At 37.5% G+C, this 23,258-nt stretch overlaps 1 protein-coding gene across 2 annotated transcripts; it reads right to left on the bottom strand.

Annotated features, from left to right (window-relative positions):
- Positions 1-614: 614 nt before the first annotated feature.
- LOC129755926 (uncharacterized) lies at positions 615-16,649 on the bottom strand. 2 transcript variants are annotated; one of them, XM_055752632.1, is made up of 4 exons: positions 16,124-16,649; positions 9,027-10,374; positions 1,676-1,945; positions 615-1,609 (listed from the first exon to the last, which is right to left on the bottom strand). In XM_055752632.1, the coding sequence occupies exons 1-4, from the start codon at positions 16,204-16,206 to the stop codon at positions 1,460-1,462; spliced, it is 1,851 nt and encodes a 616-aa protein (XP_055608607.1). In that variant the 5' UTR covers positions 16,207-16,649; the 3' UTR covers positions 615-1,459. The 2 variants fall into 2 exon arrangements, with proteins under 2 accessions (XP_055608607.1, XP_055608608.1); XM_055752633.1 differs by lacking the exon at positions 16,124-16,649 and adding an exon at positions 10,487-10,545.
- Between the last annotated feature and the right edge of the window lie 6,609 nt (positions 16,650-23,258).

The raw sequence follows: 23,258 nt of genomic DNA, 5'->3' as shown, positions 1-23,258 counted from the left end.
ATTGGGACATTATAGACATCATTTCTTAGCAGAAATTCAGGCGTTTTCTTTTACGACAGTTACAGAAAAGGATTTTTTTTTTCAGGTCATTTGGTATTACCTTTTAGGTTAATGAATTTTATCCTTGCTAACAAAAAGTTACTTCTTACAAATTTAAACTGGAATATGATCATTATACCAATTATACTCCAACTTTTCACATAGATATAAAAATATAGACAAATAATTTAAATTTAAATTTTTCAGATTACCTTTGGTTTCCCCTTCGGTGATTTTTAAGGTTAAAAACCGAAACTTTGAGGCACCCCTAAATCAAGTCCGATTGAGCTGAAATTTTGCATGCACAGGTCAGTTTTTTTTTACCAATCTTCAAAATGTATATGGCGGTTTTATACACGTGTATTTGTTTTTCTTGAAGACCACTTAGTATTTGCATTATACCTTTCTGATGAGACAATTTGTAACATGTTACACCTGTAAATTTTCAGCAGGAACAAAAAAAAACAAACATAAGGGAACATAATTTATTATTTAGGTTCACCAAAGGGTAATATTGAAAGTTTCTTTTTAATAAAAAAATGTACAATTGAATTCAATAATTTTATTAGAACTTTAAAATATCCTTACAAAAAAAATTTCCTCAGCGTTGTCCACTGTGGTGATTTCTATAGGTTGAATAAGTTATAGCTATAAGCTTAGATTAGAGTCCAGTGCACACACTTTGCCCAAGACAAGTGTATAAGTAGTTTTTATTTTGTTTTGCTATAAAATGGGTAGTTCAGTTAAAAGTTCTACAGATTGGTCAGATCGATGATATTTAATTATTCATTGTTTGTAGGTAGTTATCGTTTATTTTCGGTTCAGTTGCACTGTTAGTAGAAAAGTAGAATTCATACATTAAATATGCTGTCCTGCTTCCGAATGCATGCGAAAAAATCCAATCACAATTAGAAGAAGCTTTCACAAAGCCGTTAATGTTTTCCGGATGGCTTGGCGCCGCTTTGCGCACACTACATTAAATATCACAATGCAAAAAATGTGACGGATCTTTCAAACTGTTGCTAGTTATTATTCGTGTTGTGAAACCGTAAGTTTTTTTTTGAATGTTGTAACAAAATATGTACAAAAATTTGTTCTAGCCAATAAAGAAAAAAGTTTTCCTGAAATGCTTACATCTAGGAATCAATTCGCCGTTACCTTCAGCCAAAAGATGGCGATATCTGTTCAACATTCTTCAAATTCCTTCAAAAAGTCACATGCTTTCTCTTTCTCTTTGTTTTGCACATTTAACCGATAGTACTTTATCTACACAATTATACAAAAAACTAAAATTGAAGGGCAGCAATGTAGTTTCTCAAAACTCGCCCTGTTGGAATTTCTCAAATTTACTCTACAAATACGACTTCCAATCACAAATCATCACGGTCAGACAGCTACTGCTATCATCTTTGATATAAATTCAACCACTGCTGCTCGCCGGCATTGGAGGTAGATTCGAAGGAACATACTCGAGAAAGTTGGCGGGAAACTGGCCCCGCTGACCAGTAGTCGATTCCCCGTACAGCCATTCCGGTGTAATTTGATACATAACTTTTACGTAGTCATTTTCCTAAAATAAGAGAAAAACTAAAATTTAGCAAGTAATTTAAAAGCGATTTGACTAATCTTCACATACCACTAGAGACAAATCCCCTGTCACTTCACCGTTGAAAGTGTAAATTACACGCACTTTGGGATGACTAGGGCTGCTTGTTCCGCTAAGTCTGCCGTTGCTTCCGTTAACGCTTTTGCTGGTTACAACGGCGGTCCCGGAGTGACTCTCGTCGGGTATTGGAACCCGCACATCAATATAGTTGCTTGGGAACATACCCTCGCATCCACGACGATCCCGGCCCAGCAGCCATTCGTCGTTCAGCCGTTTCAGCAGGTAGATCTTATCGTTAGCCTGTTGGATGGAAAAGTGGAAAAGGGATGTGATTAGGATTTATGCAAGTTGAATTTTTCTTTCAGATAAAATGGATATTGCTCGGGTTTATTCACTTTATTTGCTAAACTAAATTAAAAAAAACTTAATTTTTTTTTAAAGTTTTAGTTTTTGTATCCAAAATCGATTTTTTAGAGTTAATTAAAAAGAACATATTTTTTTAACTTAGATGTATTTGAACGCTGCTGATGTGATTCGATGATAAATCAAATAAATTTTTTAAAAAATGTTCCCTTTCCTCTTGTATGTTTATTAAGGAATTATTATTATTTTTATTAAAGACATTTTTTACCATTCATGCCATGAGTGTCTGTTACTGTAACAAAATAATTCATCTACAACTTATACGTCAAATTACATAGTTTTATCACTTAGAGCAAGTTCACTGGTGTTGGGAAAAAGTGGTAGAAATTTCGACACTTACGGCACTTTTTGAAAATTTTGCCATGCAAAAACATTTTCAAGATTTGTGGCCTTCTAGTTTTTTTACAACACTTGTTGTATTTTCGCATGCTGTGATGCAAAAATAGCAATATTTCTATCACATACAAGTGTTGTAAAAAAATACAACGCCCCAAGATCTTGAAAACATTTTTGCATGGTAAAATTTTCAAAATGTCAAAATTTCTACCACTTTTTCCCAACACCAGTGAACTTTCTCTTAGGAATAATACCTAGATTTAGTTCAAATTTACCCTATTTTTCCAAATTTTCATGTTAAAAATAGAAGGAGTTTGAAATAATGCTTTGGTTTTTTTTTCTTAAAAACTGACAGAATATTTGACCGAATATTCGTTTCACCGAATACATCCTGTCACTCGCAAAATTGAAAGTTTTCCTTCATTTCTGCCATTCCAAGCACAATAGTCCTATGTGAAAAAAACGTGCAAACACGAAAAACGCGATTGAAATTTCAGCACTGATGAAATTTCAGCTATATATATGTACAATTTTTCTCTCAAAATAAAAAATTTACCTGCAGTTTTTTGTAGTGAACAGTTAACAAGTTAATCATTTTATAACGTTTTCTGCCAAAAAAAAAAAATACATTTTCTTACAACAAACGGAAAATTAGAGCCAAAAATGCTTCATGTGACACTTCTGCGTAGAATAAGAACGCATACCGATGCATAGATCTACGAAAAACTGCCACACGGCTACACGTTTTCTATCGTTGTTAAAGCTCGTATACCTAGTTTCTATTTTCCCAAAAAATAAAGGTGAACCGTTATTTGAGAAATATGTTCCTCTTCGTTAATAAAAATGTATGGTTGAGTATCGATCTTGTAAGTAGTGCTCACTGAAAAGTGTTGGTGAAAATTTCTCTAAGTAAATGACTTAACCCTTCATTTCATGATTTTTTATTTTTCCTTAAAAATCATTTTTTACAGCTGGGAATGATGAGTACATCAAGTAAAAAAATTGAAATAAAATACGATTTTTCACTTTTTTTATATATTAATTGTTGCAAATTTGTTACTTTATGAAACGAAGGGTTAAGGATCCTCACTCCTCCCCCACCCACTGTTTTAATGTTCTTTTCAGTGAATAACATTATTGTTGAAGTCGAAGTAATCCAGATATGCTAAAGATAAATCTAGGCAATCGTAGACTTTAACTTTAGTGAAAATAAATTTTAGTTCACAATTACTATTCAAACCTTCAAGCCGTGTTTCCCTATCACAAGTGTAATTCCCATAGGTTATGGGCCCAGGTAACGACGTTTGAAAATTTTCAAAGAAGATGATTCCAAGGGACTATCCAGTTCGAATCCCTGGTGGTGCAAGTAGTGGTGCGGATTTTTACCGAAGGTCAGAATTCTGGAGGTCAGATTCCCGGCGGTAGAAGCGGCGGATCCCATCATGGTGAGCAGCGAGTGGTTCGATCCGGTGGAGGCGTTACCTTGACCATCGAGAAATTGAAAGGCAGAGACAACTATTTACGTATCGTGGGCTTTCTCCATGAAAATGAGCCTGATCCGGGATTGTTGCTGGAATGCGGTGATGCCCAAGGAAGGTGAAATCGTGGACGAAGAGACGGACATGAGGGCGTTGTCAACGATCTGTCTGAGCCTGGAGAAGACCAACTTCAGTTTAGTCATAGATGCGAGAAGCGCTAAGTAAGCATGGGACAAATTGAAGACGGCTTTTCAAGACGACGATATCTATAGAAGGATTGGGTTGCTACAACAACTCGTATCGTCAAGACTGGAAAATTTTCCAAACACTGAAGCCTACGTTGATGCAATAATTTCGACAGTCACAAACTGTCGGAAATTAATTTTCCGTCCATTCTGCTGATGAGGTTGCCAAAATATTACGCCCCGATGGTGATGGGACTAGAAGCGTCTGGTCAAATCCTGAGGTCCGACTTCGTAAGGAGCAAAATATTGCAAAACGTCAAGGTGAAGCCAGATCTTCGGAGCGGCGCAGATGAAGGAGCTCTGTATTCGAAAGAGCAACAAAGGCGACGAGGCAGCGTTAAGAAAGGCGTTTGCTACTCATGTGGCGAAATAGGTCATTTTGCGGTAAATTGTCCGAGTACGGCCAAAGCGATGAAGAAGGACAGAAAGCGAGCAATGTTTGCTACATTTGGGATGGGCGATGCTGATCGGAACGTGTGGTATTTCGATTCAGGCGTGACTTGCCACATGGCGAGAACTGAAGTAGATTTCCAATCGAAGACGAAAATTTTCCTAAATGTTGGTACCCAAACAACGACAGGCATCGTCAATTTGGATTGTCTTGAAGGAGCTGTGGACGTGAGCGACGTACTGGAAGTTCCGGATTTGGCGACAAACCTGTTGTCAGTAGGAAGGATTTACGAGAAGGGCTTCACGGTTGTTTTCACAAAAGACGACTGCAAGGTTCTCAACACAAATGGCCAGATTTTTGTTTCGGGAACTGCTGATGGATTATACCGACTGTACCGGAACGCACCGAAGGCGTTTTTATGCAATGATCTAGATCTTTGGCATAAAAGACTTGGTCATTTGAACGTGCACAGTCTCAAGCAGCTTCAAAACGTCTCAACGGGAATGCAGCTCAATGGGTCATCGTTTGCTGGTTGTATGGAGTGCATCGAAGGAAAACAAGCTAGAGCATCGTTTCCGACTGGCATGACGAGGGCACGAGAGCGTTTGGAACTAGTACACTCTGATTTGTGTGGTCCATTCGAGATTCCTTCGCTGGGAGGATGCAGGTATTTCATCAGGTTCATCGATGATGCTACAAGGAAGCTTTTCGTTTACAATTTGGAGACGAAAAATCAAGCCGTTGAAGCGTTCCAGAATTTCAAAGCCATGGTTGAGCGCCAGACTGGTCTCAAGCTAAAAGTGTTGAGAAGCGATAATGGCCACGAATATGTGAACTCAAGTTTCAAGCGAATTCTAGAACGTGAAGGTATCCGACATCAAAAGACCTGCCCGTATACGCCGGAACAAAATGAAGTTGCCGAGAGAATGAATCGTACGATTCTCGAGAAGGTTCGCTGTATGCTCAACGAGGCCAAGTTACCGAAGGAGTTTTGGGCTGAGGCTGTGAACACCGTTGCCCGACACGTGCGCTGAATGGTGTTACGCCCGAAGAAGCCTGGACATTTGAGCAAGTTGAAGGTGTTTGGTTCGACTGCGATGGTTCACGAGCCAAAACAACGAAGAAAGAAGCTGGATCCGAAATCAAAGCGATGTGTGTCCCTTGGCTATGCTGACGATACCAAAGGCTTCAGGGTATACAATCCTGACATTCAATACGTCGTTATAAGTCAAGATGTGGTTATTTTCCATGAAGGTCGATGTAAAGGATTGAAGGACAAGCGACTTGAACCTGTCAATTTCTCGGAAAATTCCAGCTGTGACGGTCGTTGAGGCAACTGTGCCTCAAGTTTCGGAAGAACCTTCAAGCTCGTCAGCAGAAAACGATTTTTTGCAGCATCCGGTGGCAGATCGCGCGCTCCCACCGCAATCTGGTAGACCTGCTGAAAAAGAGCATGAGTTTAGGTGCAGCGGTCGGGAGCGCAGGTACCCAGGCAAGTATAACGATTACATTACTTATTCGACTTATACTGGCCAAAATGTCTCCCCATCAACGCAGACGGCCGAATGTTTGGACGATCCTACGGGCTACGAAGAGGTGCTCGGTCGGCCGGTCCGTGAGCTGTGGATTGCGGCGATGTGTGAGGAAATTGCAGCTCTCGAATCCAACAACACGTGGGTACTCGAGGATCTACCGAAAGGGCAGAAGGCGATAAAAAACAAATGGGTGTTCAAAACCAAACGTGGAACCAGCGAAGAGGTCGAGCGCTACAAAGCACGGTTGGTCGTTAAGGGGTGCTCTCAGCGACCAGGCATCGAGTTTGACGAGGTGTACGCTCCAGTCGTACGGTATTCCACGATCCGATTTATGATGGCGATGGCGGTGAAACACGATCTGCAAATTGAGCAAATGGATGCGGAATTTTTGCAAGGCGAGCTGAAGGACAAGGTGCTGTTCATGGAGCACCCTGAAGGTTTCGGCGGCAATCGAAGAAAAGTTTGCAGACTCCGCAAGGCGATGTATGGTCTCAAACAGTCCAGTAGGGTCTGGAACAACCAGCTGGACTAGGCGTTACAAGAATTCGGATTGACTCAATCGAAGGTGGATACATGTCTCTACTACCAGGCCACGGAGGGAAAGATGCTTTTCGTCACGATATACGTCGACGATTTTCTTATCTTTACCAACGATGATCGGACGAAACAGCACTTGAAGAGGTTCCTGTGTGATCGATTCCGGATGAAGGATTTGAGTATCATCGCTAAACACTGTTTCGGAATTCGGATCAATCGCGATTTGGAGGCAGGAGAAATTACCCTGGTTCAAGAAACCTACATTAAAGATGTTCTCAATCGGTTCAAAATGATGGATTGTCATCCAGCTAGTGTTCGAAGCAAGCGAGAAATTGGACAAGTCGATGGTACCAAGCACTCCCGAGGAGCAAGACGAAATGAAAAATACACCTGGTTGTCTTCTATACCTTTCTCAAGCAACACGACCCGATATTTCGTATGCAGTGAACGTGGTAAGCCAATTTTGCCACAATCCTGGCAGAAAGCACTGGACGGCGGTGAAGCGGATTTTCCGTTATCTCAAGGGAACAACAGGAAGTCGACTTTGTTACCGGAGAGATGGCAATGCTGACATTGTTGGCTACACCGATGCAGATTGGGGAGGAGATATGGATACTAGGCGCTCCACAACCGGTTACGTTTTTGTGCTGCAAGGTGGCGCAATTTCCTGGAGTGTGAAGAAACAACCAACGGTCGTCCTTTCCTCGTGTGAAGCGGAACTGATGGCTTTGGCGAAAACTGTTCAGGAAGCATTGTGGTGGCGGAACCTGCTGTGGATGATTTGTGGAGCAACGAAGCTGAAGGTATACTGCGATAATCAATCTGCACTGTGTCTGGCCAAAAAAGGTGCATATAACCCGAGGACGACACACATGGACATCAGATACCATTTTGTCAACGATGCTATCACCAGCGGAGCTGTTGATGTACAATACATCAACACGAAACATCAGGCAGCCGACGGATTCACCAAACCCCTTTCATCAACCAAAGTCTCGGACCAGAAGATTTTGATCGGGATCTTGGATTAGGGAGGAGTGTTGGAGTCGAAGTAATCCAGATATGCTAAAGATAAATCTAGGCAATCGTAGACTTTAAGTTTAGTGAAAATAAATTTTAGTTCATGATTACTATTCAAACCTTCAAGACGCGTTTCCCTATCACAAGCGTAATTCCCATAATTATATTCAACATTTTAAACTCATCTTAGGAGAATTTTTTGATAAAATTTGCATTTTTATTGAAGAATTTTCTCTAGTTGGACGCTTTTGCGTAGAAATATCAATATAGAGACAACCTTGATGGAAATTTCGTATAAGTTTAGAACAAAGTACACTTGTTCGTGTTTTTATTCGAAAGTAACACTAAAAGAGACCGTTTCCAGCAAAAAATTCCTAAAAGTTACATGGGACAATTTCGCTTGGAATGGCAGATTTAGCATATTGAAATTTTCATTCTATGTTTTCTTAGTGTTAATGCGTATTAAACGTTTCCTTTGCTATCAGCGTTGCAGTCATATTTAAAGATAAAGATCGAATCATTGCAAATCATTGAGTGGGCTTGAGATATAGCTCAGTTGGCAAGTCAGTTGCTTCCTGAGCAGATGTCCGTGAGTTCGAGCCCAAGAGTAAACATCGAACACAGTTGTACCGGATAAGTTTTTCAATAACTTTCCGCCAACTGCAACATTGATAAAGTCGCGAATGCCACAAAGTTGATAAAACAACTATAATCGAAACAAACAAAATTGAGTAACTCATTGAAGGTGGTTTCTACAGTAGAACCAGGTTTTAAGGTTTAAAAGCTATGCGGAAAAAAATTAATATCTCGAAAGACATGTCATTCAATGTTCCAAAATTCAAAATGATATAGTAGATAGTTTCATAGATCAATCACGTTGGTTTATATCGGTAATTAACCGGCACATCACATGCTGTTTATCGATTTGCAAAAATATCGCCGGCACGTTGAGCCAAAACAATCACAACCGACTTAAAATTAGAACATCTAGAAACTACTAGATATTAACACAGCCGTGTGCTGTGGTGCAATGCGGTGGTGGTGACAGTGTGACTAGCACACACAAACGGCAAATCTTGCCGAAATTTCACCCCCACCTTTCGGCTTTTAATGAGGGTGAAGGTAATAAAACACAACACAACACACAACGACGACGATGACAACGTGCGAAGACACAATTTTTGACGGCGCAAAATCTTTCTGCCTTCACATCTACTCGTCTCTTGACCCGTGTGTTCTTTCTGTTTTGAAAAAGTTTATCGGCATCATTTACGCAAAAAAAAAATCACAAAGCAACAGCACATCTTGTTTTTATCATTGCTTCCAAGGTCGTTCGTGGCCCGGACCGAGTCAATATTTGTTCTATGCTTTCCCTAACAGATTGTGATTGCGGCTCGGGTAAATAAGATCACTTACCCTGAAACCGAGATCTTCGTCCGTTTCCCCGTTGAAATCGTACAACGCAATACCGTACGGCTCTTGATGTTCGTCGAGCACTTCGGACGACAGAAGGGGATCGACGGTATCTTCAACGACGCATCCTGGCGGCGGTGGTGGTGGTGGAATGTTTGGCATCGGTAGCGAAGGTAACGAATCCAGCGATTCCTCCCCGATCTGGTGGACAAAACCAACAACGGTCTCGTTTTGTACATGCATGTTGTTGACTATGGGTTTAGACGCTAGCCAATGCGGTGCCGGTGGCTGGTTCAATCCGATTGGTTTGGGTTTGATGGCAGGATGATGGTGCACTGGAGTGGACTTTTGACTGCTGCCAGCACTTCCACTTCCGGACGATGCTTTGATGATGGTTGGCATTGAGACGGTTTGTACTTTGGGGGCAACGGATTTTCCATTGCACAGTGGATCGACGAAATCGGCTTCGTATAGCTTGCTATTCACCGCCGGAGCTCGAATCGTGGCAGAGCTAAGTGGTGCGTAGATGGTGTAGTTGCTAGAACTATTATTATTGGTGCTGGTGCTGCTACCGCCGGGAGTAGCTTTAGTAGGTGCTGGTGGTGCCATTCCGAACGGGTCGGAAAGATCCCAGAGGTCCTTCATGGCGTTTACCTTGGGGCCGTTCAAGCCCATCGAAGCAGGTGTTGTAGTTTTCGATCGCTGGTAATCGTGATGGCTGACAAAGTCGTCTTCGAATCCACTTTCGGCCTGAGACATGTTCCCATTGTTGGGCGAAGAATAGTTGGAATCGGAACTGAAGCTGTCTACGCTGATGCAATCACTGCATGACTTTTGCGTGAAGGTTGGTGAGCTGGGCGGTGAGTCAAAACTGATCAACATATCGACCCCGCTGGCGCTTGGCGTGGAAGCCACCGATCCATAGTTGGGCATATGGTGCTGACTGGATGAAGATGGTGGCTGCGGAAGCTTAGGTGGAGGTGGCAATTTTATCGGGGCCGACCCTTTCTGTGATGAAGAAACTGGTGGTGGTGCAGTTTTGCTAGTTCCCAGATTCCGCTTTTGTCCAAACAGATTCGATAAGATGTTGATGGACTGCTGCTGACCGGGTTTTTTGAGGGCCGGCACCATTTTAGGCGGCGGAGGCCTCGGTGGGGGAACTTTTTTTGGCTTCGCACTTACCATCGGCGGTGGCTGGTAAATGTGACTGGATGTACTTTGCCCATTCATGCTGCTGCTACTTCCGAAAGGGTTATCATCCCAGTTCGTGGCTGGACTGTACCGGTTAGTTTTGTTGGACGACGAAGCTTGTGGAGGGGGCGGTGCCGGCCTAGACGGAATCGTCATGTTTCTGGGGAAAAGAAAAGAGAAACGAAAGAACACAATTAAATTTGGTGGTCGCGATCAAACTGTTAGATTGTGCTGGAAAGTAAAACTAAGGCGTGTGCGAAAAAAGACAGTACCGACTCCAAGAGTGGCTGAGCATCGGTGACGGACACACGGCCATTCAATTTACACAATGAGTCATCCGTCGCGCTTTCAGTGTCATAATTTTAAGACCTTCTCGAGCGAGCGGTTTTTTTCTTCTATAGTATACTCCCGACAGGTGGGGTGGTATGAGCTAACCTGAAAGCTAAAACCACAAATCTACGCTCATCCTTCAAACTATAATGAAGTTTTGATTTTTTTTTTACCAAACTAACAGTTTTATGCGTAATTTAAGTTCAAATACAAACGGACTATTTAAACTAGATCACACTATGTTTAATGACATAATTAAACGAAGGTTACACTAAATACAATATCCTCAAGCGATGATAATTTTCTCCAATTTTTTTCCGAATACTTTCTCGGAGTTTTTTCGGCACTACCATTTCTGACACCCGCCCGCGCTAAGCCCCGCGAATTAGTTGTTTCGGAACAACAACCAACTCTGTCCGTCTGTCTCGAAAGCACTCCAAAAGCATTCAAATATCGTTGGTTTAATAACATCGGCCAGTAGTGGCAAGCAGAGTTTTACATAATGCATATCTACCTCTATATGTAGGTATCTACATAGCTTCAGAGGTGATGAATGAACCACTCGGTTTGAGTGGCTTTCAAAAGTAGATTTTCTACTCGACCTACCTACCTACCTATTCCAAAATTGCAAATTTAACACATCAAACTGTTAAGATTTTTATCGGCAAGTGAAAAGAATTAAAAATGAAAACAAAATTTACTTGCACCAGCTGCCCACCTAAGCGATGGGCTGAAAAATTCAAACTGGCGTCAAAAACACACTCTATCAAATCATTCATTCAGAGGGGAAGTTTGTTTCGTTCTTATCGAACTTGATAGCAAACAACATATATGTACATAAATATATGTTCCTACTATAGGAAAAGACGCCTACTCTTCCATTTAGCGGAATCATCAGCTGGATGGCGTCCGGCTACTTCCCGTATTTTGTTTTGGGTTCCTAGGATGTGTCAATGTGGAATACATCATACAGCAAAGACAGTGCATGATGAATCATGCGTCGAAATGAATGTATTTTTTTGGAACTTTTGGTAAATCGGTATCAAAACTCGTGGCGCATTTGTATCATCAACTCCCCAAAACTGCTGTTAGGTTGATGAAAATAAACGGAACGTTTATCTTAAGAATTTTATATGTAGTTTTTATATTTAATTTAAATTTAGTTTATTCTTTGAAACTACGGAGCCTTAAAGTTTCATATAACTGTTACACAAGGTCAAGGAAGTACAATTAGTTTACATTTTACATTAAAAATCTAAAACAAATCTATGTACTTTATCACGTAGCCTTTGTGTGTAGAATTTTTTGAGTGTGAATAAATGCAATCGCAAAGTATGCACGGATATTAGTCTTTCACTACAGTGTACATACTTATGTGTTTTGAGAAGCATCTTTACCGAATACCACAAAGCATTTTTATCACACGAAAAATGAATGAAAGATATTATAAGCTCTTACATTATTTTTAAAGTATTGCTGATACTCAGGCGAGAAGAAAACACTAAATTCACTGGAATTTTAACGGAGCCGCTCATTCCGTTAATTTTTGACAAATTTACGTGAAGAACTTAGAAGGTAAACAAACACAACAGAAGCTGAATTCTTAAGATGTTTCATATCTACGTTTCATACGGGTTTTCGAGCCAAAAAGGTACCCAATTAAGGCAAGAACGTCTCGCTTAAAAAAAACCTTTCTTTATGTTAAAAAACACGAGAAATCGAATTGTATACACCGCTTTCTGATTAAAATTAATCTAAACGTCTCATTTTGCCCGATTTCCCATATTTTTTTGGGTGTAAAGATATAATTCCGAATGTAGCAATCAGCCTTGCTACAAAAAAGTCATATAAACCATACTTATTTATGTTAAAATGTCGGCTGAATCGATTAGTGCACTCCAATTTTTGTTTTTACTACGAAAAGTGGCTCATTTAGCATCTTTTCTCCTAAACTTAAGATTTTTTTTAAAGAAAATCAGTCAAACAAAGTGTAATCCAACAATTTAACATCATGAATGATCATTTCTGGTAGATTTATTTATCCTCAAGCTGATTGTGGCGCTTTTTTTGCACTAGGTTGAAGAGAAACGGCTTAATATCCCCAGCTTCCCCTAGCTTTTTTTTAATTTGTGCATATATTTCGCTGTAACAATCGAGCAATTCACATACCAAATGCAAAAACCAAGTGATTCAGTATGAAATTTGTCGCTGAATCGAGTGGTGTACACTAGATTGAGTCGATTTGGGGTCATTTTTTAATTTCTCAAACCCTGGGGTCTAAAAAGCTTCGTTTTGATCCAAAACTCATCCATAATTTTTTGCAGAATTTTTAAGTAACGTTCACATGAGTAAATTTGAACTTTTAGGTTTGTATGGGAAAATTGAATATTTTGTACTGAAAAATCAACATCATTTTTGTTTCTTCTGTGGAATCGAGTCAACTTATGGTTTTTGTGCCTTAAAGGAACTTCGTATCTTGTACGGCAAAAAAGTTATTAGCTGTTAAGCAGGGGTATGTCTTTTCGCACTGACAAAAAATAAATTCAATCGACATCACTGCTGGAGCCTTGCGAAGTATTGCATGGAAAATAGGCATGCAATACCTCGCCAGGCACTCAGCAGTGATGTCAATTGAATTTATTGTTTATCAGTGTGAAAAGACATACCCCTGCTAAACAGCAAATAACTTTTTTGTCTTATAAGATATAAAGTTACGGTCTTCGACAAAGTTGTTCAGCGAAAAATTTTCTTTAGAGAATTCATAAATTGGCACAAAAGCCATAAGCTGACTTGGGTTCACAGGAGGAACCAAAAGGATGTTGATTTTTAGTACAAAATCTTCAATTTTCCCATACAAACATATAAGTTCAAATTTACTCATGTAAACGTTCCTTAAAAATTCTGCAAAAAATAATGGATGAGTTTTGGACCAAAACGAAGCTAACCACAGGGTTTGAGAAATTCAAAAATGACCCCAAATCGACTCAGTCTAGTGTACATCGCTTAGTGCTCGCTGCAATGACTCCGATTTCCCCTAAAATATGTTTAAAAAAAATCATTATAACAAATAACAATGCATCAAAATATGCACAAAAATGAATGAAACAGGTATAAAACTCATTGCTGAATCGAATGATGTACACCGCTTAGTGTTGAGTTGAAGAGAAATGCCTCAATCACCCCAATTTCCCCTAAATTCATGAAATTTTTTCGACTAATACATTGTACCAAACGAGAATGCTATTTAACAGATGCAAAAAAAAAACATTTAATCGGGTGTTAAACTTATTGCTTAATCAAATGATGCACACCGCTAAGCGTGAAGTGGACGAGAAGAGCTTCAACCACTCCGAACTCCCCTAAATTCCTGCAATTTCTTCGTAAAAAAAACATTATAACTAATGAAAATGCAATTGAACAGATGCGAAAACATCGAATCAGGTGGAAAACTCATTGCCGAGTCGAATGGAGAACACCGCTAAGCGCTCAATTGAGGAGGGAAGCCTCATTTTCCCCAATTTTCCCTAAATTCATTCATAAACTCAAACAATATGTACCAAAAAATCGTAGTAAAAATGTGCAGCATTAGAGAAAGCATCATAAAAGGTACAAAAACATTAAAACATGTGTAAAAATAACTGTAAAATAAAATAATAGACACCGCTTAATTTCTGTTGATGAATGCAGTCGTAATTGCCTCAATTTCCCCTAAATACTTGCAATGCATTTGAAGAAAAACCTTGAAATATTCGAGAATGCATCAGAGAGTGCACATGCAGAAACAATTGAATCATGTGAAAAACTAATTTTTTAACAGAATGATGTACACAGCTAAACGTTCAGTTGACGAAAAGGGCCTGCATCGTCCCCTTTTCCCCTAAATTTAAACGATATTTTGTTCAATTGATAATTGATATTGGTGCAAACATGATGAGACTCGTCGATTCAACAGTAACTTTCAAACCAATCTCGTTTATTCCCTAAATTTATATTTAGGGAAAATTCGGTCGATTCAGGCTCTTCTCATCAATTGAGGGCCGAACAGCACTCAACATATAATATAACAGGAAGTTTTACGCCTGATTCCATGTTTTTACTTCCTGGTTTTTTGCATTTTCTTTTTTAAGAAGGATTTTTTGAACATGTCATATGAATTCAGAGGAAAAGGGACAATTCAGACCAACCAAACGTTTAGCGGTGTACTAGGTTATATTCAACAATTAGTTTGATGCATGATTCAATCAGTTTTATGCGTTTTCTGCCTTTTTTTTCAATTGTTATAAATTTTTTTTACGATTTTATGGGAAATTGGGGCAATTTTGTTTGCTCTCAATAACTGAGTTCTAAACGATGCTTATCATTAGATTGAACAGTAAGTGTAACACCTGATTTAATTTTTTAAAGCTTTGCTGATGCTTTCTCATTTGGATATTTGAATTATTTTGCATGAATCTAGGGGAAATTGAAGGAAATGAGACCTTTCTCGTGAACTGAATGGTAAGTGGTGTTGATCGTCAACTTAAAGCTAAGCGGTTTTTTTTCTTAAGAAATGATAGTTTTCAAGAATTTAGTACAGTTCCCAGCTAACATGAAATCGTAATAGAAATGATAATCCAAATCGAATATGAAGACATTTTCAATAACTATCGTAAACAAGTTGGTATTGAGTGATTTTCTATCATTCATTTACTACAAGCTTTGCCCAAAAATAATTGAGTCCGATAGCAGTTTAGTCAATTCGTATAAATGTCTCCAAAAAGTTGAGAATATGCTAATTCGACATTTACGATTTGAGTGAACAGATTTACGATAAATGGGCGGACCATCTATTGGAACTCTATACGATCTCTCCCTTTCTTCCTTTGACCGGTTCGTGAAAAGAAAATTTCACCTATAGAGCTATAGCGTGGATCTCTTCAACTGATGAGTTGGCATCGTGGTAAGATACCGGCCAGCAAACTCGGAAGACTTGAGTTCAAATCTCGGTCGGGATTTTTTTTTCGTTTCACTCAAATAACGTAAAATTGTTCATTTTGTGGGGAAATCGAACCGTTGGAATCTTGCCATTATAGATATATCGCCTCCACTTTTGTAACAGTATGCTATTTTGGTAAGTTTAATTCAATCTTTCATCTGGTATAATTGTTTGACTAATTCTGTTGTTCCTGCTGTATACCTTCTTAAATGTTTGCTGGGTTTAGGCGATTGTCACAGGAAAAGGTACCTTTTTTATCAAAAATCCCCACTGTGCGACGTTATGAAAGCTCACGCGAGAATTGTAGGTTGTTGAGTACTTCTTTGAATTAATTATAGCGCAGCTTAAAATTTTGCACATTTTTTCTGGGTCTCTGAAGCCGACAGATATAATTGAATTCGAAACGCCCTTTTCAGATGTAAATGTTTGGCCCCAGTCAAGTTTGCGTCGGAAGCAATTATCATAACGAAAAAAAATAAAGCGTGCATCAAAAACGCAAGCCGAATTTAATTTCGAGTCAAAGATTTAGTTTTTTTTTTAAGTCGACACGCTTCATCACACTTCCTTTTCCCAGCAAAAAGCAGTAACCAACTTTAATACGCACATTTTCATTCTTTTTTGTGGTCTTTCCCGGTGGTGTTGATGTGAGTACAATCCATAGGATATGGCCGATAAAATATCACACATTTTATCAGCGTAGTTTCTCTACCGCTCTAGCAAATCACTGTCGGTAAAATTATGTCTCAAAAAAAAAAAACTATCACACAGTTGTCTCTTTAACTTAATTACTTCGGTCGTGATATCACAACAACATCAACCAGCAGCTTCCAAAGTTTTTACAATGACTAGGTATCGTTTCAAACTAACGAATGTAGATTATCACTTTGAGTTCAAGCGGAAAAAATGCACTTGAGAGACAGAAACAAAAACACTAATCCTCTCAGCTGATACTAATGCTAATGGCACTAATTAGGGACCGCACTATTATTATAACGTCGTCGCTAAAAAACACAACGTTCAGGTTGAGATAGTTCGTTTCGTTCAGGAGGAAAGAATGGATGCCCACTTGACTGCCTCTACAGCAGTGCACAGGCAAAAACACGATCTTGATACGTTCCGTTCGCTATTGACAGTGATATTTTCCTGTGAAAATTCAACCGATTTATATAGATTTTTCCGACTGTGTCTCGCAGTCGTGAGTTTGTTTACTCCGAAAGGGAACTGTTTCTCCTCCTATATGGGGTGTGAATTTGGGACCAAGCTCTCTGGGGGAACGACACGATGAGGATGATGTCGCACTTATAAATATATAAAAAGATTGTTTTGATCTCGAATTTGCTGCCATGTGGTTATCCGGCATGGTGGCACGTTGACGATCATATCGATATCGTTTAAAAAGATTACAAACAAGTTCCTTTGCGAAGTTTCTCTAATACAATTCAGTATTATAATCTTTTAATATGTAGTTCATCTTTCACCAATTTGTGTATGGAAAGGTACCAAATACTTTTTGCCATTGTTTTCTGTTGAAATTATGTATGCAAATATGAAGCAGAAGAGGACTAAAAAAAATTATCATGTGAAAAAAAAATTGTGGAAAAACAGTAGAAACACTTTGTTTGGAATACTTATGTAAAAAACCCACACTTTTTATCCATTTATTTTATCGGCACCAAACATCACTCCAGCAAAAATCCAGCTCAATCAAATTCACGGTAATTGATTTTTTCTTTTGTCATATTATTTGTCGTTTTTGTCACTTTTGGTCATTTTTCCAAAATAATGAAATTTTTTATTGAAAAATTCAATAAAATTAAGAATACACATGGTGAAATTACTTCCCTCTTCCAAAATTTCTTTTTTGGTCTTGTAATCTTTCGGATACTTGAATTTTTTATCAAAATTTCCATGAAATACTAAAAACTTTATTTATTTCCCCCTTCGTATTTTTGAAAATTTCGAAGGGGGGGGAGACAAAAGAAGAAATTGATATTTGTTCCAGCCTAATTGTAGATATTTTTTGTCATTTGTTAACCAGTTGTGCCATTTGTATTTTTTTGTATTTTTGTTAATCTCCCATTTTTTTTCCTTTTTTTTATCTTATTTTAACTTTTTTTCATTTTTGTCAGAGCCACATTTACTTAATGTTTGTCACTTGTGTCATTTTTGGCATTCTTGTCCCTATTGTTATTTTTCTCTTTTACGCCATTCTTGCATTTTTTTTGTCATTTTTGCCATTCTAGTCATTTTTGTAATTATCATCATATTTGTCATTTTTATAATTATGACATTTTTTGTTAATTTATGTCTTTCTGTAAATTTTTTATCTTTTTTAATTTTTGTAAGTTATTTTTGTCCATTTTTGTCACTTCTGTTATTTTCGTCATATTTTTTTTTGTCATTTTTTATATTTTTTATGTACAAAAGTCTTCCACGTAATTTTTATTTATGTCATGTACGTAATTTCTGCCTATTTTGTGTCATGTTGTGATTTTCGTTATTGTATACAGTTATAGTCTTCATTTTCATAACTTTTTATAAATTTTTCAATATTGTAATATCTGGCGTTTTGTCCTATTGTCATTGTTGACTATTTTTAGTTTTTTCTTTAATCCCTTCAGAAACTGTTACTGTTAATTTGATTACTGTTTATTCCAGATTTTCTTGGATAAATTCGGGCTCGCCGATAAATTCAGTAAAGAATCCGAGATAAGCCAATTCCGGCCAGGATACCCAGATAATGATAAAAATGTTCCCGAATTTGGTCGGGATTCATTCACATTATTTATTCGATAAATAAAATAAAAAATTCAAATTCCTCTTTGAAAAGATTTAGTTTATGGGTCAAAAACGATTTTTTATTTATTATTATTTATTTACATAGTATACCGTCTCGTACCGTAAATGAAATATTAAAATAATTTTAATATTTTTTTATAACCTTTTTTTCAATCTACGGATACGATTTGAAAGCTTCTGATGTGCAGGGTTGCTAGCGATTTTTCGTTTTGAAATTCCAAAGTTTTTCCCGGTTTTTCCCAGGTTTTCTCCCGGTAATAAATGCTGATTTTCCCGATATTTATATTTATTATACTCGTTTTTTAAATAAAATCAAGGTTAATAAAAAAAATAAATATAAAGGGCTTCAAATTTTTAATAATTATTATTTTAAGAGGGGAAATCACCGTGAATTTGTTTTATGAAATGAATTTGCGGCTTTATCGGTGAGGGTTAAAGAGTTGAAATGACAGCAACATTTGATTCCTTCTCTCTTCTAAAAAATTACGAAGATAAACAATCGACGTATATGATAGCAGTAGTCGAAATGCCTAACTACTATCGAAACGTACTTTTATCCCCCCTCTGGGGCAAAAGTTCGAATATGTGGGGTAAACGAACGATCATTCAGAATTCCACCTTTCTGCATGAAGTCAAGAGAAAAAACTATTTTATATCAATTTTGCCTACAGCAGCAGCTTCTGTGTTCATTTTTGACACAAATCCTTTACATAGGCAAACAACCTGAGCGAATTCGGAGTTCTCCACTAATTGTTTATATTCATCTGATTTACGATGTCCAGCTCTCATCGTATTTGAGCAATTTTTCGAGCAAGCAAGGTTTTGTAGTTTCAAGAATATGCGCTGATGTTTCCAGTGCATTTAAAAACTTGCATTTGCAGTTTGTACTTTTGCCCCTTTAAGGTTTTTTATGATTCATAAAATGCAACTTTCTTTCATTTTTGGGATTATTTTCTAAATTCAGTTAAAAAAATTTTGTACAAATCCAAATACATGTTTTTGAAATAAATGTTTTTTTAACTACAAAACAATGAATAACTTTAGTAATAGTCATTTGATCTAAAGATTCGTGAAAATATAGGAAGCGTGTATAAGACAGGGCTGAGGTTTAATTGTTTGAGTGAAAGATTCTATTTTTAATCAAGTTTAAGACCTTAGATTTTGGAAACTTCAAGCAATAGCTTAACGTAGAATGGATTAAAAACTTAACACTTGCAATGTAATGCTTCGTTCTTCAGGCCAATTCAAACGAAATACACAACAACAACATTGGAAAACCAATATCTTTTTCTGGTGAAAAAGAGGTGTAACTCTGCTTAAAAACGTCTAACGCTGCCAAATTATTTGCTTGCGGTGAGTGAAAAAATAAGATTACTTATATTTCTCCGCAATTAGTTGAAAAAGCGCTTCAAACTTCGTTTGTTTACTAATGAACGAAAATAAGCGTTTATGAGAAAATATCAAACATGTCAATTTTCCCGGTGAGGTGCCGAAATTCCCGGTATTTTCCCGGTTTTCCCGGTGATGTGATGAAATTCCAAAGTTTTTCCCTGTTTTCCCGGTTCGCTAGCAACCCTGGATGTGATTCGTTGAAAAATTTTAATTTAAAAATTTGTTTCACTTTTCTCTAACATGTTTTGGAACAAAGCCTACATTTGGTTCAAATTTGATCTATACTTTTTAACATTTTTCAAAAAACTTCCCCCCCCCCCCCCCCCCCCGTGTGAATAATATTATATTCTTATGGTTAAATATGATTGTTCTTTTGACCTATTATTTTGGAGATATATTGCTCAAGTTCGACCTAGATGATGGTGAGATATCAAATAAGCAATTTCAAATTGTTTGAAACCTGTTTTGGATTCTTGAAATTTTGAAGAAAATCTTATGCATTACACATCTGGTTGAAAATAATTGACTCTAAAACATGAGGGTCTTTGTAATGGAAGAAATAAAAGTAATTTGAAATATTTGCTATCGTTTTTTTCTTCTAAAAAAACTCGAACGAATGTTCGACCGAAAATTCGGCCGAATATTCGTTTTACCGAATAGTTGAAATGGTCAATATTCGGTATTCCGTCGTTCGCCGAATACTACTATTCGGTACATCTCTACTTATAACCTTTGTCACTTTTGTTATTTTTGAGAATTTTAACACTCATTTTTGCTATACTCGTGCCGTTTCCAATTATTAATGTGTTTACTGTTCATTTTACTTTCTACTGAACCTTGATTTTGTCTATTCTCTATCTTATCACTTAACTTTTGTGAAGTAAAATAAAAAATCAAGATTAGATGAGTTGAAAAAACATGGTTCACATGAAGATTTTAGCGAGTTGTAAGTCATTTTACAAGAAAATTTTATAATATCCCAAAAGCCCTCGGACGCTTCAAAACCGTCCCAGGAAATTTGATTTTCGGGAAAAAAAATGGATTACATTCTCGTTCAATTTGAAAATATTGTTGGACAAAATTAAAAAAAAAAAAAACAAATCATTCGAAATGTAGGCACATTTCTATTGAATTTTTTAGTTATTTGTCCCTTAAACTCAATTCATTCTAACCTACTAATCGATATCATCGCAGCTTTGAATATTAATAATCGACCAGAATGTGACAATCGTCCCAAAATTTGTATAAGGCGTGCCACAACGTCCACGGACGTGCGATTTCCTCCGAGAACGAAAAAGAAAAATATCAATAAAGCGCAATACCCTCAACAATGTCACTATTAAAGCGCTATGGTACTTCTTGTTTACCAACAGCAGCGATTCAAATTTCCTCCACATTTCTCTGCGACACAGCACACAATACGGATTATTTACGCTGACTAACGGACGGGGAGGCGTTAAATCACCGAAATTGCCGGCGCGTGTGTTTTGTGTTGGAAGATGGAGGTCCCAACCGGTTTAGAATTGCAGGGCTTTCCCGGTTGTGGTTTCATTTGCTTGGTTTATAGAGCGACCAATAAAAAAGGTATCCTTAAATTTAAGATCTAACATATTAAAAATACAGATAGTTCATTAATGTGGGACATTTGAAATAACCAGTCTTTGTTTTTCACTACGCTTCTCAGAATATATACCTATCAATAACGGGAATACAATTCGTCCGATTTACCTACCCTGGTGTTTCTTTTTCTCAATGAATGAATCGATAAATGGAGACAAGAAAGAAACATGCACACACTAATTATGTTAGTGGAGGCTCTAAAAATAGAACTACCAGTTCTAGATCAATAATACTTAACCGCCAAGCACATTCATGATAGAAATTGATTGAAATTATCTCTATCACGAACGTATTTTCCAACAATACAAGTTAGATTCCAGCGAAGAGAGCACTCTTCAAAACAAGACTTGATTTCTTATCAATTTTTCAACTAGCTTTCGTCGGAATCGTAGAAATGTTTTTGCTAAATTATCTGCTATCATTATTAAGCCTTGGCGTATTCAAAGCTTTTGGGTAGGAATTTAAAAGTGGTTGATCAATATTTTTACAACTTTAGCTTAAGGCTCAAAGCAAAAATTAAAACTTTCAAACTATGCCTCTAGATTGGACTACGGCAGTGCATGGTGTGCATGTTTCTTTAATGTAAGCATGATCTAAGCTCAAAATGTCAACTACGCAAACCAATCCTTCAACTTTCAAGAAACTTGTTTCTAGCGAAGAAATTGTCCGTGGAGGCACCAATACAGTACAGAGAAAAAAACGTAAAACCTGTCTTATCGACTAGGAGCGGTATGATTTCTGGTAATTATCTCTATCCTACGCATGAGATTGACCAACCTTCTTTGCACTTTACTTGTTATTGTATCACAGCATGATAGTTCATCAAACTTGCAACGAGTAATTAAAAGGCAATTGATTCTGATGATTTGAATTACACAATCGAGACACAAATCAAAGACGTTTTTTTGTATAACGCCGATACTCAAAATACCAACTCATAAAACTTTTTTTTAATTTAAAACATCACGAAAATATGAAAGCGAAAGATAAGGGATCTGCCAATCTTCAAGATATCAATGTTAAAATAATAACTTTTCAATAGGGTAGTCCAAAAACCTTGGGAGCTGAAATCGTTACTTGGCCTGCCAGAAGGCTTCATGCCACATTTCAGCTCAATTGGTTAACAATTGGGTCAAGGGGTCGCTCAACAACCCTCAAGTTTGTGTGGAAATTTGCCACCAACTGCGAAATCCGCTTTTTGCCTCTATCTCTTAGGCACATGAACAGTTTGATCCAAAAATTTGGTTTCTTCAAACGAGACGTAATTTCTAATTTACTTTGAAGACCGTCATATGATAAGAGTTGCGACAAAAAAGGTACAAGAGTACAAGAGATGTATGTTAATCTCAACCTTGTACTAGATAAGTTTTTTTTATTTTGATACAAAATGTTTGTAGCGTAATTTGACCAGCTTGGTTTCTACTGTGATGTGGTTTCATGGTAGCGTTTTTGAGCGCTGATAGATTTCTCAAGCTTTTAACTTCACGTGGTCTTCCGCAAAGCTTGATGTCTGAGTGAGGCCTATGAGCAATGACCTATTTGTGACGGTCGCCACAGCAAAAGAAGAGTTACAGTCCACAGTATCCAATCACTCCTGGCTTTGCTGTTGGATTTTTTTTTTCCAAAAAAGAGAATCGATCAATCTTCTGATAATTTTTCCAAAATTTGCGCAAACGACCGCTTTAAGACTCGATCAAAAATCTAATTACTATTAAGACTATGTAGGCAGGTAATTTTGAGAGAAGAATGTTTCAAATCATGTGATAACATGGAAAAAGTTTGAAAAGAAGGACAAACTCGCAGAATTTTTTTAAAGTTCTCACATACTTTCTGGCAAAAACGAATGCGAATTAAAAATATCATTCTCAACGGGCTTCAACTATTGTGTGAGCTCTTTTTTTTTACTAATTTTTTCCCATCTACGGTAC

This window comes from Uranotaenia lowii, chromosome 3 (assembly GCF_029784155.1).
Source record: "Uranotaenia lowii strain MFRU-FL chromosome 3, ASM2978415v1, whole genome shotgun sequence".
Taxonomy (NCBI): domain Eukaryota; kingdom Metazoa; phylum Arthropoda; class Insecta; order Diptera; family Culicidae; genus Uranotaenia; species Uranotaenia lowii.
This window is presented reverse-complemented; position numbering and strand designations above follow the sequence as displayed.